Below are 17028 nucleotides of genomic sequence, written 5' to 3' on the forward strand. Positions count from 1 at the left end.
AAAATCTGATGGTTACTCTCAGTTTTATATATATATTTATTTTATTTATATATTATATATTTATATTTATATATATATTTTTTCACTCAGAGTAGTGTCTATTATTTGAGGAAGAAATGAAATAAATATCTAAGAAAAGGTAAATAGACTAGATACACAGTAAGTTAAGGGAACAAACTGAAAAAATTTCAAATAATTTTGGATGTGCTAAGCCATAAACATACTTTAAGAGAATTTTGCCTCTGAAACAATGAAATTCAACAAGCGTTTTTGAAAAAGCTTACATTAATTTTTATTAATAATTTTAGAATTTTTCTAATACAAAGGTGATTGTAAATTGAATGCAATGTATGTATACTAAAAGTAAGATTGTTTTTGCTTTCAAGAGAAGAATTTGGAAATTCAAAAGCCGTGGTTTTAGGGCAATTAATTTATAATGTCTGAGCAGGGTTGGAGTGTTCTAATTTTGGTATTGAAAAAATTTCCCCTGGTAACTGATACTCATGTGTTGAGAAACAGTAGATTAGGTAAGTAAATACATAGTTTTCCTAATTATTACATTTGAATATTATAGAGCAGAAATAACAGAAAATTGCCATTTTAAGCAAAAATGTTATTACTAATATTCCTTCTTCATGTAAACAATATAAAATTGCTACTCACTATAGAATTTGAGTATATAATTGCTCCTTTGCATCAAGTATTCTTAATAAAATCAAAATTTGAAAAGAAATAAAAAGAAATAAAAGAAGTGGTATCAGCTCATCCAAGGAGAGTTTGTTAAAGATCTATGTAAAAAGAAGAGAGACTGTGATTTTACACGTGGGAGACAAGTAAAATAGACCAACTGTAGGGCAGCAAATCAAAGAAGAAAGTAGGTCAGTGAGCCCCATGGTGATACAATGAATTGCTATTATTTAAAGGGATGGTCAGAGAGTAAAACTGCCTGTGCACAAGAATGCCTATGAGAACAATGGTAAATCTGAACAAAAAAAGCAGGGTCAGAGCAAGAGTTGCAAAGCTCAGCGTGTGAACTGCAAGTCCTTGGGTCAGGCGGAGGATAAAACAGAACAATCTCATCATTCAGAAGCTTCCGGGCAGCCAGGGCCAGCAAGCTGTGTAATGAGAAACAAACTGAGCTGAGGCCCTCCGCAGAGAAAGGGGAGGAAAACAGCCTCAGGATACGGAGAGAACTGAGCTGATTTTGAGACTGCATGTAACTATCAACTCATCAGGATTAGCACTTTCCCATAAAAGAAAATTTTAAGTAACAGGAGAATCACTGAGGAGACCAAAATACTTAATCAAATCCATTTACATTACTTATATTGTGAAAGCCATGTACCCAGTGGGATTAATTAACTGTGTTTGGTGATCAGAACAACATTATATACTGGGGAAAGTACCATTTCTCCTTTCCATCTTTGTTAAGATTTACTGCCTATTTTCTTGGACTAGGTGGAGTTTCAGAATCATAATTGCTAAGTGAGTCTAGATTGGTAATCTAAAATACTATAGGAGACAGAGAAGAACAAACTAACTCCAGGCCAAAAATAATCTACCTTTCTATTTATTATAGGAGATGTGACTTAAAGGGATTGGGCAGAAGTTCATTTATCTGAAAAAAAATTTGGCTACGTTGAAAAGTCTTTATATGTTGAATAGGGAATATTTTTAAAGAAAGTGAGATTGAAGTTAGTCATTTCTTTACTTAAAATGCACTGAGCATCTATAATGTTCAGGCATTGTTCTGGGCTCTGCTGATCAGTCAGCGAACAAAACAGAGTATTGACTCTGATTTCATGGTGCTGATATTCTAGCGGGAGGCATACCAGAACTCCATAAATAAAGACATATGACACCAGGGAGTGATTAATGCTCTAAAGGAAGGAAAAAATAAGATAAATCACCATAAGTGGACTGAAAGTAAAGGAAAGAAAGAGATGGGATGTTTTAGATGGGACGGTCAGTGGTCTTCTCTGAAATGATGACATCTCAGCAGAGACCTGATTGGCCAACTGTGGTGAAGAAAAAAAATATGTGGGTCCCTCAGAAGAAGAGAAGTCCAGTAAAGAGAGCAAGGAAGACAGGCCTGAGGCTGTTTGAGGTCTGTGTAAAATACCAATGTAGGCAAGCAAGTGAGGGAGGGTTGGAAGGAGATAAGTACAGAAGGAGACAGAACCTAATCATGAAGCATCTTAATGATTATAAGTTTATGGTGAGGCATTTGAATTTCATTCTTAAGATAATGAGAAGTCATCAAAGATTTTCATTGGAAGAAAAATGTAATTTTTTAAAAGATTATTCTGTAAATTGTTTGGAGAATTAACTGTAGGGTAGAAGGAGAGAAAGTGAGGAAACAAGTTAGAAGGCTATTGAAGTCCTCTAGGTAGAGATTAGTGATGCATGGGACTAAGGTAGTAGTGCTGGAACTGATGAAAAATGATTAGACTTGGGATACAATTTTGCATGTAGAGCCTTCAAAATTTGGTCATGCATTGGAAGAGGAGTATGAAAGGAACAAGAGGAGGCAAAGAATACACTGGGCCTGAGAATATTCTGTTAACTAAGATGGAAAAGATTTGGAAAAGAGAAGGTTGGTAGGGGCCAGGTGCTTGTTTCTCTTTGTTTGAAGATTGGGGACAGAATCAAGATCATGTTTTGGATATACTAAATTTGGAATGCCTATTAAACACTTAAAAGTCAGAATACAGTTAGGCTGTTGGTTTTATGAATCTGAACTCAGATGAGGGATTGGGACTGATAATATACAATTGGAAATCATCAATTTATACATTATATTTAAAGCAATAGTATTGGATGAGATCACCTAGGAAGTGAGTACAAATAGAGAAAACATTCAATAACCAAGTCCTGGAACTGTTTGGCATGTAGGGTGAGAGTGAGTAGGACTGTCTAGCTGAAAAGACCAAGAAGGAGTAGTCAATAAGGTAAGTGGAAAAACAGGTGTGTTTGGTCATCTTGAGGTCAAATTAGTGTTTCAACAAAAAGAAGTGACCAATTATGTTAAATGCTGCCAAGATTTTGTCTAAAATGGTGTGAAACTGACCACTGGATTTCCTCAGATGGAGTTTGTTGGGGAAACTTGACAAGAACTATTAATGGAGTGATGAACATAGAAGTCTGATTGGAGTATGTTAAGGAGAGGTTATAACGTGATGCAGTCTATTTATTATACTATAATGAGTTTTGCTCTAAAGTTTTCTAAAGAAGAGAGAAGGGGCAGTGACTAGAGGTGGAGTGCAGTCAAGAGACAGTTTCTTGAAATGGAAGAAATTAAAACCTGTTTTTGTGGTTATGGGACTATTTTAGTAGAATGGAAGAAACTGATGATGCAGGAAAGAGAGGTTATAATTTTAGGAGAATTCTTTGAAAGGGTAAGAGATATTGTGAAAAAGAGGGGTGGAAAAAAATGAGACGTGAGGCTTATGAGAGGAGGCAGAGATATGGGCACTGATTCAAATATCTTGGTAGATTTGGCCATGCTGTTGTCAATTCATTAATGATTACTTCAATTATCCCTGAAAAAATCAGCTGAGTGTGAAGAGAGTATGGGGTTACTGGAGATTTGAGTGAAAAATCTTACAATCTGACAATCTCTGATGCATTTAGACCAGTGATGTTCAAAGTGATTCTTGATACAGGTGGCTTAATTAATACCATAAGGCTGACTGCCCCCCCTGACAATCAGTGGGAAAGAGCTTTTATAGGTGGAGGGAAGGGGCTACATGCAGAAATAGCACAGTCATCTCTGACAGTCATCTTGAAACTGGCCATGTGGTGGACTGATCAGTGTCATCTTGATTGTTTGAAGTACAGTTAGTCTTCAGTTCCAGGGTCGGTTTGTTCCCATTTCTTTGAGGCCAATTCTCAGAATTGTGGCAGCTTATGTCATGGCTACAGTCTGATTCATCATGTAGTTAACTTCTTCCACCTGGTGGGGGTTTCAGTATCTACAAAACAGCTCAAAGGATATGGTTCAGAATATTATCTATAGCCTTTGAGGAGAAACTAAAGGTCCTTGGCTTTGCTTGATGACTAAACTATTATTATTTGGTCTTCTTTGAGTGCCTTCCTTTACTTCTGCATTTTTTTCACTTCTCCGATTAAACTTATTCTTTGGCTAAAGTTTTTCTACAGACAAAATGCAGGCTGAGGACATGGGGGAAGGACCATAGGGTCCTGCTGCATTTCAAGGCTATGGTAGCCTATAGTGACCATTGTTGCTTCAATAGGAAGGTACCCTCCTTAGAAGACAGAGACTTCTAAAATGCCAGTACAGGACATCCTTCTGTGGATACACTTAAAAAACATAGGCATCATTTGTTCTGTGGCTTTAAATGCAACTCTCCTTTTGTTATTTTATTTTTAGTGCTTTCAAGGCTAACCACAGACTCCTGCTGATTGATGCATTCTTTATTTTAGATATGCTATTGTGTTCAATCAATGGCAGTCAAGAACGGCAGGTGAGGGAGCCATTCTGTCTCTTTCTAAAGTGAAATTGCCCAACACTGTTTAGCTCCATTATGTGTAGGCTTAAAAATTTAATTTTACTTCTGAGTTCATGGACTGCATTAGCTTTGAAGAGAAAGGGGGTATTAGAGGGGCACTTGGCTGTAGAGAGCAAAAGAGGCACTCGGTCTATCAAAGTGATTCTCACCCTAAGCTGAATAGCAGGATCCTTGCAAAATTAAAAAACATATTCTTGCCTGGCTCCAACCTCAGACTTACTGATAAAGATGTGGGCACTTTACATTTTGATAAGTGAGACTAGATTACTCTCCAAAATTACTCTTTGAATTCACACTTCTAATGATAGCAGGTAAGTATACCTCCTCCCCTATCTTCTCCTCAGCATTTCCTGCTAAATCTTTCACCTAGGTTTTACTCTTGGGCAACAGCTTTGGTAAAATATACGATAGGTAAAATATACATAAATATATAATACTTAGGAATACATATGAATACCATATAAACGTGCTGCCCCTATTCCCATGTATGATGAAGAGAGAAGCATATTACACATTTATTCTTCTGCAGAGAAATGCTTCTCTAAGTAATGGGTGGTTAAGTGAAACGATCCTGTGTTGATTTGCAGTTTATATTAACTGAACAGTCATCGTATTAGAGCAGAGATCAACTGTGCTGTTTATATGTAATTTACTCCAAATGAAGTAGAAAGGGATAGATTTAAGATGAGTTCAGGACATGATGTGTGTTTAGCTTTGGGATGAAATCAATATGTCACTCGATCTCTGTGACCCTCAGTATATTAATGTATAGCTATTTATTATAAATGAATGACAAGAAGATTAAACAAAATACACGTGAAAGCATTTTGGGAAATGCAAAGCATATTTTCAATCAGAGATGGTGGGCCTTTACTGAGGAGACTTGATGTCCCATATTATAGCTCTACTGAACTCACTCTTTTGTACATAGTAGGCCTTCAGAAAACTAATGCTTGTTAAATGTATTTTGCAAATAGTTTTCTCATACAGAAATCAGACTTGCTGCTTCCCTTAATCTAACCAGTGTATTGCTCAGTCAACAGCTGTCCAAATTACTATCTCCTGAGTTGGAGCTCTTCTTTCCCACATCAGAACTCTCCAAATGCTTTATTTCTACATGTCTTCATTAAATTAACTTCATTTATGTGCATGCCATCACCCCTGACCTACATCCCCATCTGATTTTTAGTTGTGCCTCTCTCCTGCTCAACACACAGTAGGAACTTTATTATATTTAACTCCTATTGCTTCTTTTCTAATAACGTGTACATTATTTGTAACTTGGTCCCATTCTGGGAATGTTGCTGGGCAAAGTTAAATTGTACATCTTCCTGTTTACGAACTCTATTAAAAACACTAACAGCAATGATGACAAAAATGACTGAAAAGTTACGTCTAAATCTATCAGTTACAAGTTGAAAGAATTTGATAATGAAAAAAGTCTTATGATCTTGAGTCACCACATTTTCCTTCAGGTTTTAACTTTGGAAAAGATCAATAACAGTGGTGGAAGACTGAGTCCTGGTGGCCCAGGTGAAGAGCCCCCAGTAGGAATTAGCGGCCCAGGTTTGTGTCCCAGTCCAGCCTATGATTGCAGTGTGAATTTAAGCAAGTCATGTTGCCATCTGAAATTGTCCTTTCATCTTTAAAGTGAAGAGATTAGACTAGGATTCATATTCACAACTATTTGTGAGTCAGAGACCCCTCTGAGATTCTGCTGAAAACTATGGACCTTCTTCCCTGAAGAGGCACAGAAACAAGTATAAATAGAATTCCAAGAGGGTCAGAGGCTCTCAAAATACATCCACAAATTCCCCAGAGGACTTTAGAATGATTTCAAACTTCTAAAGTATGTGGTTGAAAAAGAAAATGAATCCATTTACATTTGCTACTCCTGATGTGAATTGTTTTAAAATGTGGATTTGGGCCACTTATGTCATTTAAAGTTAGAATTACTTTTTTGTAACTTATAGTACTCACAGCAAAGTAAAATTTTCAGTAGGAAAGCAGATCTCCTTTGTATATGAATAGCATCTCAGGGTTGGTGAGCTTGTTAGCCTTCCCTGCTACTCAATCAAGGGTTCTTTCTCGCCTGAGATGGAAATTTAGCTTTGACTTGAACACACACAGTGACGGGGAGCTCACTCACGTGCTTATTGCTGGGCAAACATAAAGAGTTTAGAAATTTTCTTCTTTATATTGAGCCATACAATTGTCCCTGACTTAACAATGGTTTGATTTAAGATTTTTTGCCTTTACCATGGTGCAAAAGCAATATACATTCAGAAGAAACCGTATTTCGAATTTTGAATTTTGATCTTTTCCTGGGCTAGTGACATGCAGTAGGATATGGTCTCGTGATGCTGGGCGGGGCAGTGAGCCCAGCTCCCAGGTACAACCAGCTCCCACTTACAACCATTCTGTACCCATACTACCATTCTGTTTTTCACTTTCAGTATGGTAGCCAATAAATCACATGAGATATGCCACACTTTGTTATAAAATAAGCTTTGTGTTAGATGATTTTGCCCAACCACAGGCTAACATAAGTGTTCTGAGCACGTTTAAGATAGGCTAGGCTAAGCTATGATGTCCGGTAGGGTAGGTGTATTAAACGCATTTTCCACTTATGATATCTTCAATGGGTTTGTTGGGATGTAACTCCATTGTAAATCTAGGAAGATCTGTACTCTGCCCTCACCACATGAATGTCAGCTATTGACACTATTGCTGCTCTCAGTCGCCACTTAGATAAATTTTATTTCTTTTTCCAGGCTTTTAGGAATTCAATGGCAGCCTCTTTTGTCCTCTCTTAATTTTGCTAAACAGTGCAGTTTCATATCCAATTCTTCCGGAAAAGATTTCATAAAACTGCTTTTAATCTCAATTACTTCCTTCAATGGAACTCTTGAAATGCAGAATCCAGAATTGGGCAGCATAATCCAGAAAAGTCTGACCAACACATGGTTAGAGAGAAGTTTCCTCTCTTAAACTGCTGACTCTCCTGTTAGAAATGCCACCCACACTGCCAAGAGCTCTGTTCCTACAAACAGGTGACTCTGCTGGGTCATGTTGAAATTGTGGTCACCTGAATCCCTAACTATACTCAATCTAGGTTGCCCTCATTCTCTATCTTTTAGAACCAAAATAACCTTCCTAAAAACAAAACTCCCTTTGACCTCTACCTTAACTGCTTAGGCCATCTTTCCAGCTCTTTGGAATACTAGTTTTTCATTCATCGTGTCATCTTTTCTTCCAAGTTTCATGTCATCTACAAATGTGATAAACCTGCCTTTTTCCCCTCTGAATTAATCGATAAACATATTGATGTGTGGTTTGCCAAATGTAAGCCTCCCTTTATGGGTTAATTATTCATAATTCTTCACTTAGTCACTTTACAACTTCATCCAACTCACATTTAACCTCCTGATCTACAGAATGGAGAAGAGCACGAGTAGAACGTTCTGTGCAGGGGCAACATTTCTTTCTTTTCCTTTCCTTCTTTTACTCAGTCTACTTTCTTTTCCTCAAACTCTATTTTCTTCACTCCTTCATGTATTCCTACTGCATATCCTTGTCTTATATATGGCTCCTTTTCTTGCATGTTCATTTTGTTATGGAGAAAAGAGCCTCTGTGCATTTTGGGGATCCCTCTGCCTTCTGCCCGAGTGCAGGGCTGGCTGTGTCTTTCTTGCTCCAGGAGGCCCTTTACCACATGCTGGGAATCAGTTCGTGTGCAGGTGAGGTGTTTTCCTGCGTGTTCATTAGCACTTGGCAGAAGAGGAGGGTCTGAGAATTTCACCAACACCTCCAGAGCAAGTTACTTTCTTCCACCTCCAGAATTACTCAAATATTGAATGAGGCTTCAAAGAAAATTTAAATACAAAGCATATGTGTGTTTGGGGATAGGAGGAGGGGCGTGGGGAGAAAAATTATTAGACAGTTCTCACAGACTTCACACATTAATCTCAGCATTTATTGCATCTATAACCAAACAAACAGTGCTGAAAGGAAAAAAGAAAAATTCAAAACACAAATTAATCAACCATCCATTATCCAGTGGAAAGATGACATTAGTGTAAACTGCTTTGGGAACCAAAGAATCTGTGGTTTTGTAGAGAGGTTCGGCAGAACAGATCTGTGATGTCACCTACTCCTGCCTCATCAAAATCTTTCACCTGGCAATAGTTAATGCCACACTCCAATAAGACCGAGAAAAGGCCGTTCCGAGGTTTGCTCAAGTGAGTGATTTTACTTTAAAGAAGGCTTTCTCGTATAACTTTGTGGCCATTATCATTATAAAATAAATAAGTGAGTAGACCTATAGTCAAGTATGGGAAGTGGATGATTAATGGTTTAATAAGTTGGACATTTGGTTACCAATTTTTTTTAATGTTTGACTCCCTCATATAGACAAATCAATGTTGGCATTAAGTTAACCCTAATTTAAGGAAAATTGTCTGAACACAACTTCATTACTCTGTAGTTACTTTGAGGATAAAAGGGATGAGCCCTGGAGGCAGTAGAACCTTTGCAAATCCTGGGAGGTGCAGACAATTTTAGCTCAGGAAAGAGTGGCAGGTGGCTGAATGATTACTGTGCTTTAATTCTTCAAAAGGAATGCCAAGATGGTTTGAACCAGGTTAGTAGGTACTGTAAACCTACAATAAATCCTAGAGATTGATAGGTTAGCATCCAAAAAGCTAAAGGTGAAAATGAGTTGGGGTCTCCTGACAATGGAACTTTATGTTTCATTCACTCAGTCAGTGAGTCAGTGAGTCAGTGAGTCAGTCAGTGAGTGAGTCAGTCAGTATATATTGAGGGCCTATGATGTGTCAGAACTTCTTTTAGAACCACACTATCCTTGTAAACTTGAACAAATCATTTATCTTCTTGAAGTCTAGATTTCACCATCCAGGTATTTATCTCCTGGAGGTGTGAGGTTTAGTGACTCAGGTATGTAAGACTCCAGCTGAGTGACTGATTGGCTGCTCATTGAACTCCCTTTCCTTCTTAGCATTTAGACCTCTTTTTCTCCTGTATAATCTACAGCATGATGAAATAAGTTCCATTTGTTAACAACAAATTTCTCTCTATGGTGACTGTGAGTGATCTGTGTTTGCAGATGAAATTACAGTATTTAAATATTATTACAACTTATCAAATATTTTTGCAAGATAAACAACCAAGCCCAGGGGTGTCATTCCTTGCCAAATGGCACTCTGAGGTTGCTGACTGCAATACATGCAAATCCACTCTTTTTTTTTTTCCTTTTTTTAGTTTCTTTGTTTCATAGTAAACATGAGCAGTGACTTCCTTTCATTTATCAATTCTAACGGCAATGTTTTTCAGTAATATTTAGAAAAATCTCATAAACCAATTTACTAAAATATAAAAATCTATAAACTTTTCCATGTTACGCATCACTATATGCAGAGTGTCAGCTAGTAGGATGTTTTAACAGAATAGACCCAAGTGAAATGAAAGATAATTTTGTAATGATTGTAGTAGTCGCCTTATGATTTATACTCCAAATTTGAGTTAATTTTGAAAAAAATCTGAATATACATTATTGTGGAAATGCCAAAGACATATACCAAAGTGTCACCTCATTAATTCCATCAATCATTTATGCAATCAATATTAATGAGCACCTACTGTTTGCCAGGCTCTGTGCCTGGGATCCCAAAGTGAAACCCCATAATCCTGACATCAGCAAGTTTGTCCTCATGAGAAAAATATGTAAACAAATACAGTTCTATAAAGTAATTGATACAAGAGAAAGTGATCCAAGAGCAGGGGGAAATATGAGAAAGACCCAGCTAGGTCTACTTGGGGAACTGGGGGAGCCTTCACAGAGGAGGCAAGCTGCTATCAGGATGAGTGGGAGGTTATCAGGTGGGTGAGTAGGAAGAAGCTATTGGGCCGAGAGAATAGAATGAGAAAGACATGGAGGCTTGAGGGAGCCTGGAGTGACCTGTAATGTGGAAGGGCAGGTTAGTATTGTTAAAGCATACATTACTGTGAAAGGGGGAAGCAGGAAAGGCTGGTGGAAATGAGGCCAGATAGGTAGGTAGAGGCCAGATCACATAGCCTATATATCAGGCAAAGGTGTGCCAACGGTTTTCCTCTGTGTAGGTTTTGGGGGAAATGATTGAAGAATTTTTAATACAAAAGTTTCAGAATCAAATCTGTATGTTTTGATTCCTAAAGAAGACTAACAATATTCTGATTCTTTTGTTGTTTGAAAGTTACAGAAATGGCACACACACACCTCCTTGCTCCTGAGGAGGAACAGTAAGAGCCTGTGAGCAGATTTTTAGTTAACAGGTTTTTAATAGGCAGTGATGCAATTCTTAATGGAGAAGGTGTAATTACTATAAAAGACATTCTGTTTCGAATGGAAATTGGGCTGGGTGTGTTTTTATTCCTCAGTGAATTAAAAAGGTTTATATATGATTAGATTGTTGAGATTCTTGGAGAAAACACATATACACCAGTGAAAACGTTCCACTCATTTTCTTTACCTCTTGCAGCAAAGCAGTGAATTTGCCAGAAATAAATTGAGCATAATTTTTATAATTTCAGGGGTTAAGCATATGAAAGGCCAGAATGAATCAGCATTCCCTGAAGAAGAAGAAGGCGTGAACGAGAGAGAAGAGCAGCGGGACCATTAATAATGGGTCTGCAGCAAGAAGGCTTCTTGGGAATAACTGAACTATTAACTTTTCTGAATATCCCATGGAACACCACTGCTTGACTTCCATCTCTGCTCTCCACACTCACAAAGTAGTAATACACCTCCTGGGAAGGGCCCCTTGATGGAACTTTAGAACTACCTACAGATCGTTCCATATTACTTACAATTAAAAAATAAGTATTTATTTTACAACAGTGATTTTCTTTTTTTTTTTTTTAATTAATTAATTTATTTATTTATGCTGTGTTGGGTCTTCGTTTCTGTGCGAGAGCTTTCTCTAGTTGCAGCGAGCAGGGGCCACTCTTCATCGCGGTGCGCGGGCCTCTCACTATCGCGGCCTCTGTTGTTGCAAACAGGCTCCAGACACGCAGGCTCAGTAGTTGTGGCTCACGGGCCTAGTTGCTCCGCAGCATGTGGGATCTTCCCAGACCAGGGCTCGAACCCATGTCCCCTGCATTGGCAGGCAGATTCTCAACCACTGCGCCACCAGGGAAGCCCGTGATTTTCTTTTTAACAACATAGAAATTTGCAAGCATGTGAGTGTTCTAACTTTAATACTGCCCAGCTTAATCCCTGATGTCCTACTGATACGATTTGCCTTCTAATGTCAAATGTAAATAGCATCACTTTAAAAGTAAAAAATAAATATTAAATACATTTAGACATGAGTGTGTGTCTGGGTTTAACTTACAGAGGAATGTTTAATGAAACTTTTAAGATCTGCATTTATCCTGTTGCTGTATACGGAATGGTACATGGTATTTATTTCAGAATGATGGAGAAATGCCAGATTTCTTGATTCAAAAGATCAAAATGTATTACTCTTTAGAATTAAACATCTTTTTCCCACCAACAACACGCTAATGATTAAATAACCACAGATTTCTCTTCATTTTTTAAGCTGTGAGAGATGTATTTTCCATCATTTCCACTAGTTATTAAGAAAGAAAAATTATAAATCTAAAATAAAATATGCCAAATTTCCCGTCACTTATTTTTGGCTATTACTGGAAATATGGGGTGTTTCCTATTGCATTTTAATGAATCATTAGATTTTATAAATCTCCTATTATCATAAGATAAGAAATTTCATTAATTCATGAATTCATTAATTCAACAACTATTTTTTACTGGTTCATCTCTAGGAAGGCACTTTACTGGGTGTTATGAAAATAAAGGAGAGATAATTTCTCCCCTACAGAACTGGCAGAGAAGATAAGCATCAGTACAAAGCAAGGTTTTCCAAGACCGTATGTATTTACTGAATATGGCTTTTGATAATTCAAAGTTCTGGCATCCTGAACAATTATTTATTGCATTTCAATGTAAAGTATCTACACCACATAATTTAGTGGAGGTGGAGGAATGCCCAATTTGCTTTCCACATTAATGATATTAGTGAAGTTCAAATGTTTCATGGATTAAAAAACTAAAGATGAAAAGATTTCTCAAAAGTCAATGAAGAGGTAAATTAAGATAGGAAGAAGATAATCAAATGCAAAATCCACTGTGGGATCGTAATATCAGGATTCAAAGAAGTAAAAGTACTGTTTTTAATTTTGACTGTGAGTTTTATAATATAGAGATTAAAAGAAATGCGTGAATCTATAAGCCAATACAATAGAGATAATGGTAATTTTCCTTTAGTATATTTTCCCCAAGAAAATAAATGCAAAACTCATTGATAAGTAGTATCTCAAGTATGTATGAGTACTTGTTCCAAGTTTCCTTCCTTTTTCCTTTCTTCCTTCTTTGCTTCTTTCCTTCCTCTCATCCTCCCTGCCTTCCTTTCTCTTCTCCCTTCCTTGCCCTGGCCTTTTTTGTTTTGTTTTGTTTTTTTAAACCAGTTTCACCAAAAATTTCTGGAGTTTCTAGACCACCTGCTGTGACTGTTTATTTGATTTTCTAAGTTTCTCCCTACTTAAAATCTGATTAAGACACATATTTGTTTTAAGTGATTTTGAATTATTTGTGTTTGTAAAACATCCCGATACCCCTTGAGATTATTTGAGATACCCTGAGGCCCTAAAAAATAAAATTGCCCTTCCCTTCCCATGAACAGACATTTTTATAAATGTTTTTTCAAAAGGATTCAGACAAACAAAAGAAACAAAAGCTTTTGCTGATTTTGTAACAGCAAAAAACACATGGGGAAATAAACACAATGGCTTCTGGATTCTTCTATCCTGTTCTCCATTCTTAAAAATGAAAAGGGATGAAAATTAAAAGAGTACGTTTTCCTTCAGAAATGTTGGTTTCTTTTATTCTGTTCTCCACTCTCAAAACACAGAGATCACAATTAAAAGCATAAGTTTTCCTTTGGAAAAGTGTTGACTTTCTCAGAAATTTGAAGGAAACCAGCTGAGATAATGGCTTTTCAGTTTCCTTTTCACACAATTACAGTTTACAACAAAATTTTTTTCATGATGACAACTTGGCTTCAGTTTGGCTGAATGGGCAAAGAGAGTTTCTGACCAAAACAAAACAAAACCAAACCTTTATCTTTTCCAGACAACATTTATAATATAATATTATAGTTAGTAGATGGGGTTTGAGGCACTCTGACTTGGGTTCGAATTCAACACCCACCAAATTTTTAGACTCAGTCTCTCAGTCTGTAAAATGAGTACGATCATACCTACCCGTATTGCATTATTGTGAAAATTAAACAAGAAAAGACGTATAAAATGCTTAGCCCAGCATAATGAGCATTTAATAACTGGTGCAATTATTATTACTGGAATGAGAAAGGACTTGAGACTATCTATCCAAACCTTCTCTAGTTCATGATCCTCTCCAACAGCACAGACAAGTGATTGATTGCTTCTCTAATTCTTGAATAGCTCCAGCTGAACCCCAAACCCAGCCAAGGAGCTCTAAGTGTTCTTTTGTGTGTTAAACTCTCTCTCCTCCTATACTTTACCTCCTTTCCTATGGCACAGCTGTTCAGATACTGAAGAACACTCTGATGTCATCTCCTAAGTGGTCTCCTCTCTGTGATAAAATATCACCAGTTCTTCCCAATCTTTTCTCATCATCCTGGCCACTCGCTCTTGGATCTCTTCAATTGTGTACGCTGAATCTGAGAAAGATTAAGTCAGGTGGATAAGTTTGAGACAGGCTGGGACCTGGGACCCTTTGCTGCAGTGCCTGCACCTGGACACACCTCTCCTCCAGCAACAAAATACAAAGAAACTGTATGGGACTAAAAACAACTGCATGTATGGGCAGTTGGGGCAAATTCTGAACAAAAGATACAAAGAGACCAAAAAACCCAACTGCCACTTTTGAAAAGCCTGGAGCAAAAGCGGGGTACTGCACATGCCCCCTGCACACAACACCACTTAAGGGGTGGGCAAAACACCTAAGCCACCCCTCTGGCCCGACCCCTGGACACACCCCTACCCTCATTCCATATAAGGAACAAGCCCGACCCCCTCCGTAGCCAGCAAGCAAGGGAACCTGTTGTTTGTTCTCGCTGCACCCTGCTGCAGCAGGTGGCCCAATAAAGCCTTGCCTGAATTTCTTGTCTGGCCTCTGATCAATTTCTATTGATGAAGGAGGCCAAGAATCCTGGTCAGTAACAAGCTGAGTGTTTTTTTTGTCCCCCTAAATATGAGAAACTGAAGCAGAGAGTGTAGAAGGGCAGAGCAGGATTCTAGGTCAGAGTTCTTTCTATTAAACAGTGATTTTGTAGCCCCAGAGTTGTGCAAGGTAAGCATCTTTATAAAAAACAAAATTCTCAAGACTATTTTCTGTTCTTAAAAAAGTTTACACCATCCATTTTAAATTTTAATTCAATTATACCAATGCTTTCTATATTGTGGAAACATTATTTTAGGTTAGCCACGGACAAATTATTTTTATGTTTATATTTTATTTTTATATTTATAAATACTATTATATATTAGAAAAGATACATAATCACCAACCCCTAAGTTATTGTTGCTTAGGATGAGACAAGCTTAAAGTGTTAGTGTATTTTAAATCAATTTTTTAAAAAATGTTAAATAACCATAGTAGAAGTGGTACCTCAAAATCACAAAAGTGATACACCATTGAGTGAAGTTTTGGAAACACCGGTATGGAGTATTGTCATAGCAAATAACTTAAGTGCAAGTATTGCAGAGTTTATTTAGTCACAATATGGGTTTATGAATTCATAAATAAACCAGTTATATTGTATTGATTTAAAAACTCTGTTTCTTTACCCACATCTAAAAGCAAACAGTGTAAAGTGCAAACTGATAATAGAAAAGCATGTCTAACTACATTAAAGTGTTTATGCTTACATGTAATTTTGAGCATTTGATTTCTCTGAAGGAGGATGGGGAAGAAATGTCCTTAGTTTTCCAAGTCTTTGATTCCAAAAACCAGTCTTCAAAGCTCCAGCAGATATATTAATCATTAAAAATGTCTATGTTACTGAAATGTGAAATCTGTTAAAGAAATTAAATTATTAGATTTTATATGTTATTATCATAACATTCTGAAGAACTAAATTTCAGAGGAAGAAGAGCTTTAGGAAAATAATGGAGGGCATCTTTTCACTGCTGTGTGAATTAGAACAAGTCAGACATCCTAATTATTCTATACTATTTTCCATGGGATAATTTGGTGTAGTTTATAAAAGTGTACATTGGAAACAAGAAACCAGTATTCTAGTTTATTATTCAATAAATATGTATGAATGCCTATAACATGCTAGACATTAAGTATTGAGGACACAGGTGTTAACAAGATAGTTAAGGTCCTTAAATTCATGGATGAATATTCTAGTATTTGAAGACTGTCAATAGATATGTAAATTAATAAGTGAATTAGATCATTTCAGATAGTGATAAACTCCTAGAAGGAAATAGAAAGAGGTGATGTAGCAGAGCGTGTCATTTCCTCTTTGTCATAACTGTGTGACACTGGGAAAGTTCTTTAATTACTCTTGGACCCAGTTTCCTATTCAGTAAAATGTGGAGAATGATATGGGGGAGGGATAACCAAATGATCATGTGAGGCTCCTTCTAAATCTAAGATCTTTGTTTCTCCCTCTGACTCTTTCAGGAACTGCAGGCAAGCAGCAAAGGAGAGAAGAAGAGGTGGGAACAGACAGAAAGCAGCAGCATTAAGGGAAGATGGAATCAGAAGAGAAAAGGTGTATCTTTGCATGCTTGTCTGACAGCCAACAGAACAAAACTGAGTTAGAAATACTCATACACGTATGTATGCATGTATAGTATGCATGTAGGTAACAACCTTAGCATTGTAACCAATTGTTTTCTTTTACAACTTATCCTTAGAAAATGATCTAAAAAATGGTGATCAGTTTTTTTTGTTTGTTTGTTTTTGTTTTAAGATTTAAAAGGAAAACTTTCCAGGAAAAATTTCCTGCTGCAAATGACTAATTGGATAATTTACTCTAAGCATACAAGTTTGTTGCCATTAAGTGATGCTGTAACAGATTTTTCCCTTTGCAGAGATTTACATGACATGGTATTAAATTCTCTGGAATGTTTCCACTGTGTTCTGAAGTAGTTAGTTATTTTCTTTTTCTCCTCCAGGTGAAAAATGAGTTGATAACAAAGAGAAGCTAACTTGTCATTGCTGTGTTCCTACTTGAGCTTGGAAAAATACCAACACAAACTAATACCATCACCACCATCACCTCCAGCTCCATCATCATGTGTTATTTTCTTTCTCCAGGATTGCTTTCTGAAGCACTTTAGATATGTTATACATAAATATTGACATATTTTTCAGAAATTGTTCCTTCTTTTTTTTTTGCTAATCATTGATGCTGCA

At 36.9% G+C, this 17028-nt stretch overlaps 1 protein-coding gene across 2 annotated transcripts in view; it reads left to right on the forward strand.

Annotated features, from left to right (window-relative positions):
* Positions 1-16921, forward strand: part of PPP1R1C (protein phosphatase 1 regulatory inhibitor subunit 1C) — a 130393-nt gene extending 113472 nt beyond the window's left edge. The window contains exons 5-6 of one of the 2 annotated variants that reach the window (XM_059927286.1): positions 16291-16381; positions 16788-16921. In XM_059927286.1, coding sequence (XP_059783269.1) covers positions 16291-16355 — 65 coding nt within the window. In that variant the 3' untranslated portion in view covers positions 16356-16381; positions 16788-16921. Of the gene's footprint in view, positions 1-11120; positions 11404-16290; positions 16382-16787 lie in introns of those variants that run through there. The other variant, XM_059927287.1, reaches the window with a different exon arrangement.
* The last annotated feature ends 107 nt before the right edge of the window (positions 16922-17028 follow it).

The sequence above is a fragment of the Balaenoptera ricei genome, chromosome 7 (genome assembly GCF_028023285.1).
Source record: "Balaenoptera ricei isolate mBalRic1 chromosome 7, mBalRic1.hap2, whole genome shotgun sequence".
NCBI classification, from domain to species: Eukaryota; Metazoa; Chordata; class Mammalia; order Artiodactyla; family Balaenopteridae; genus Balaenoptera; species Balaenoptera ricei.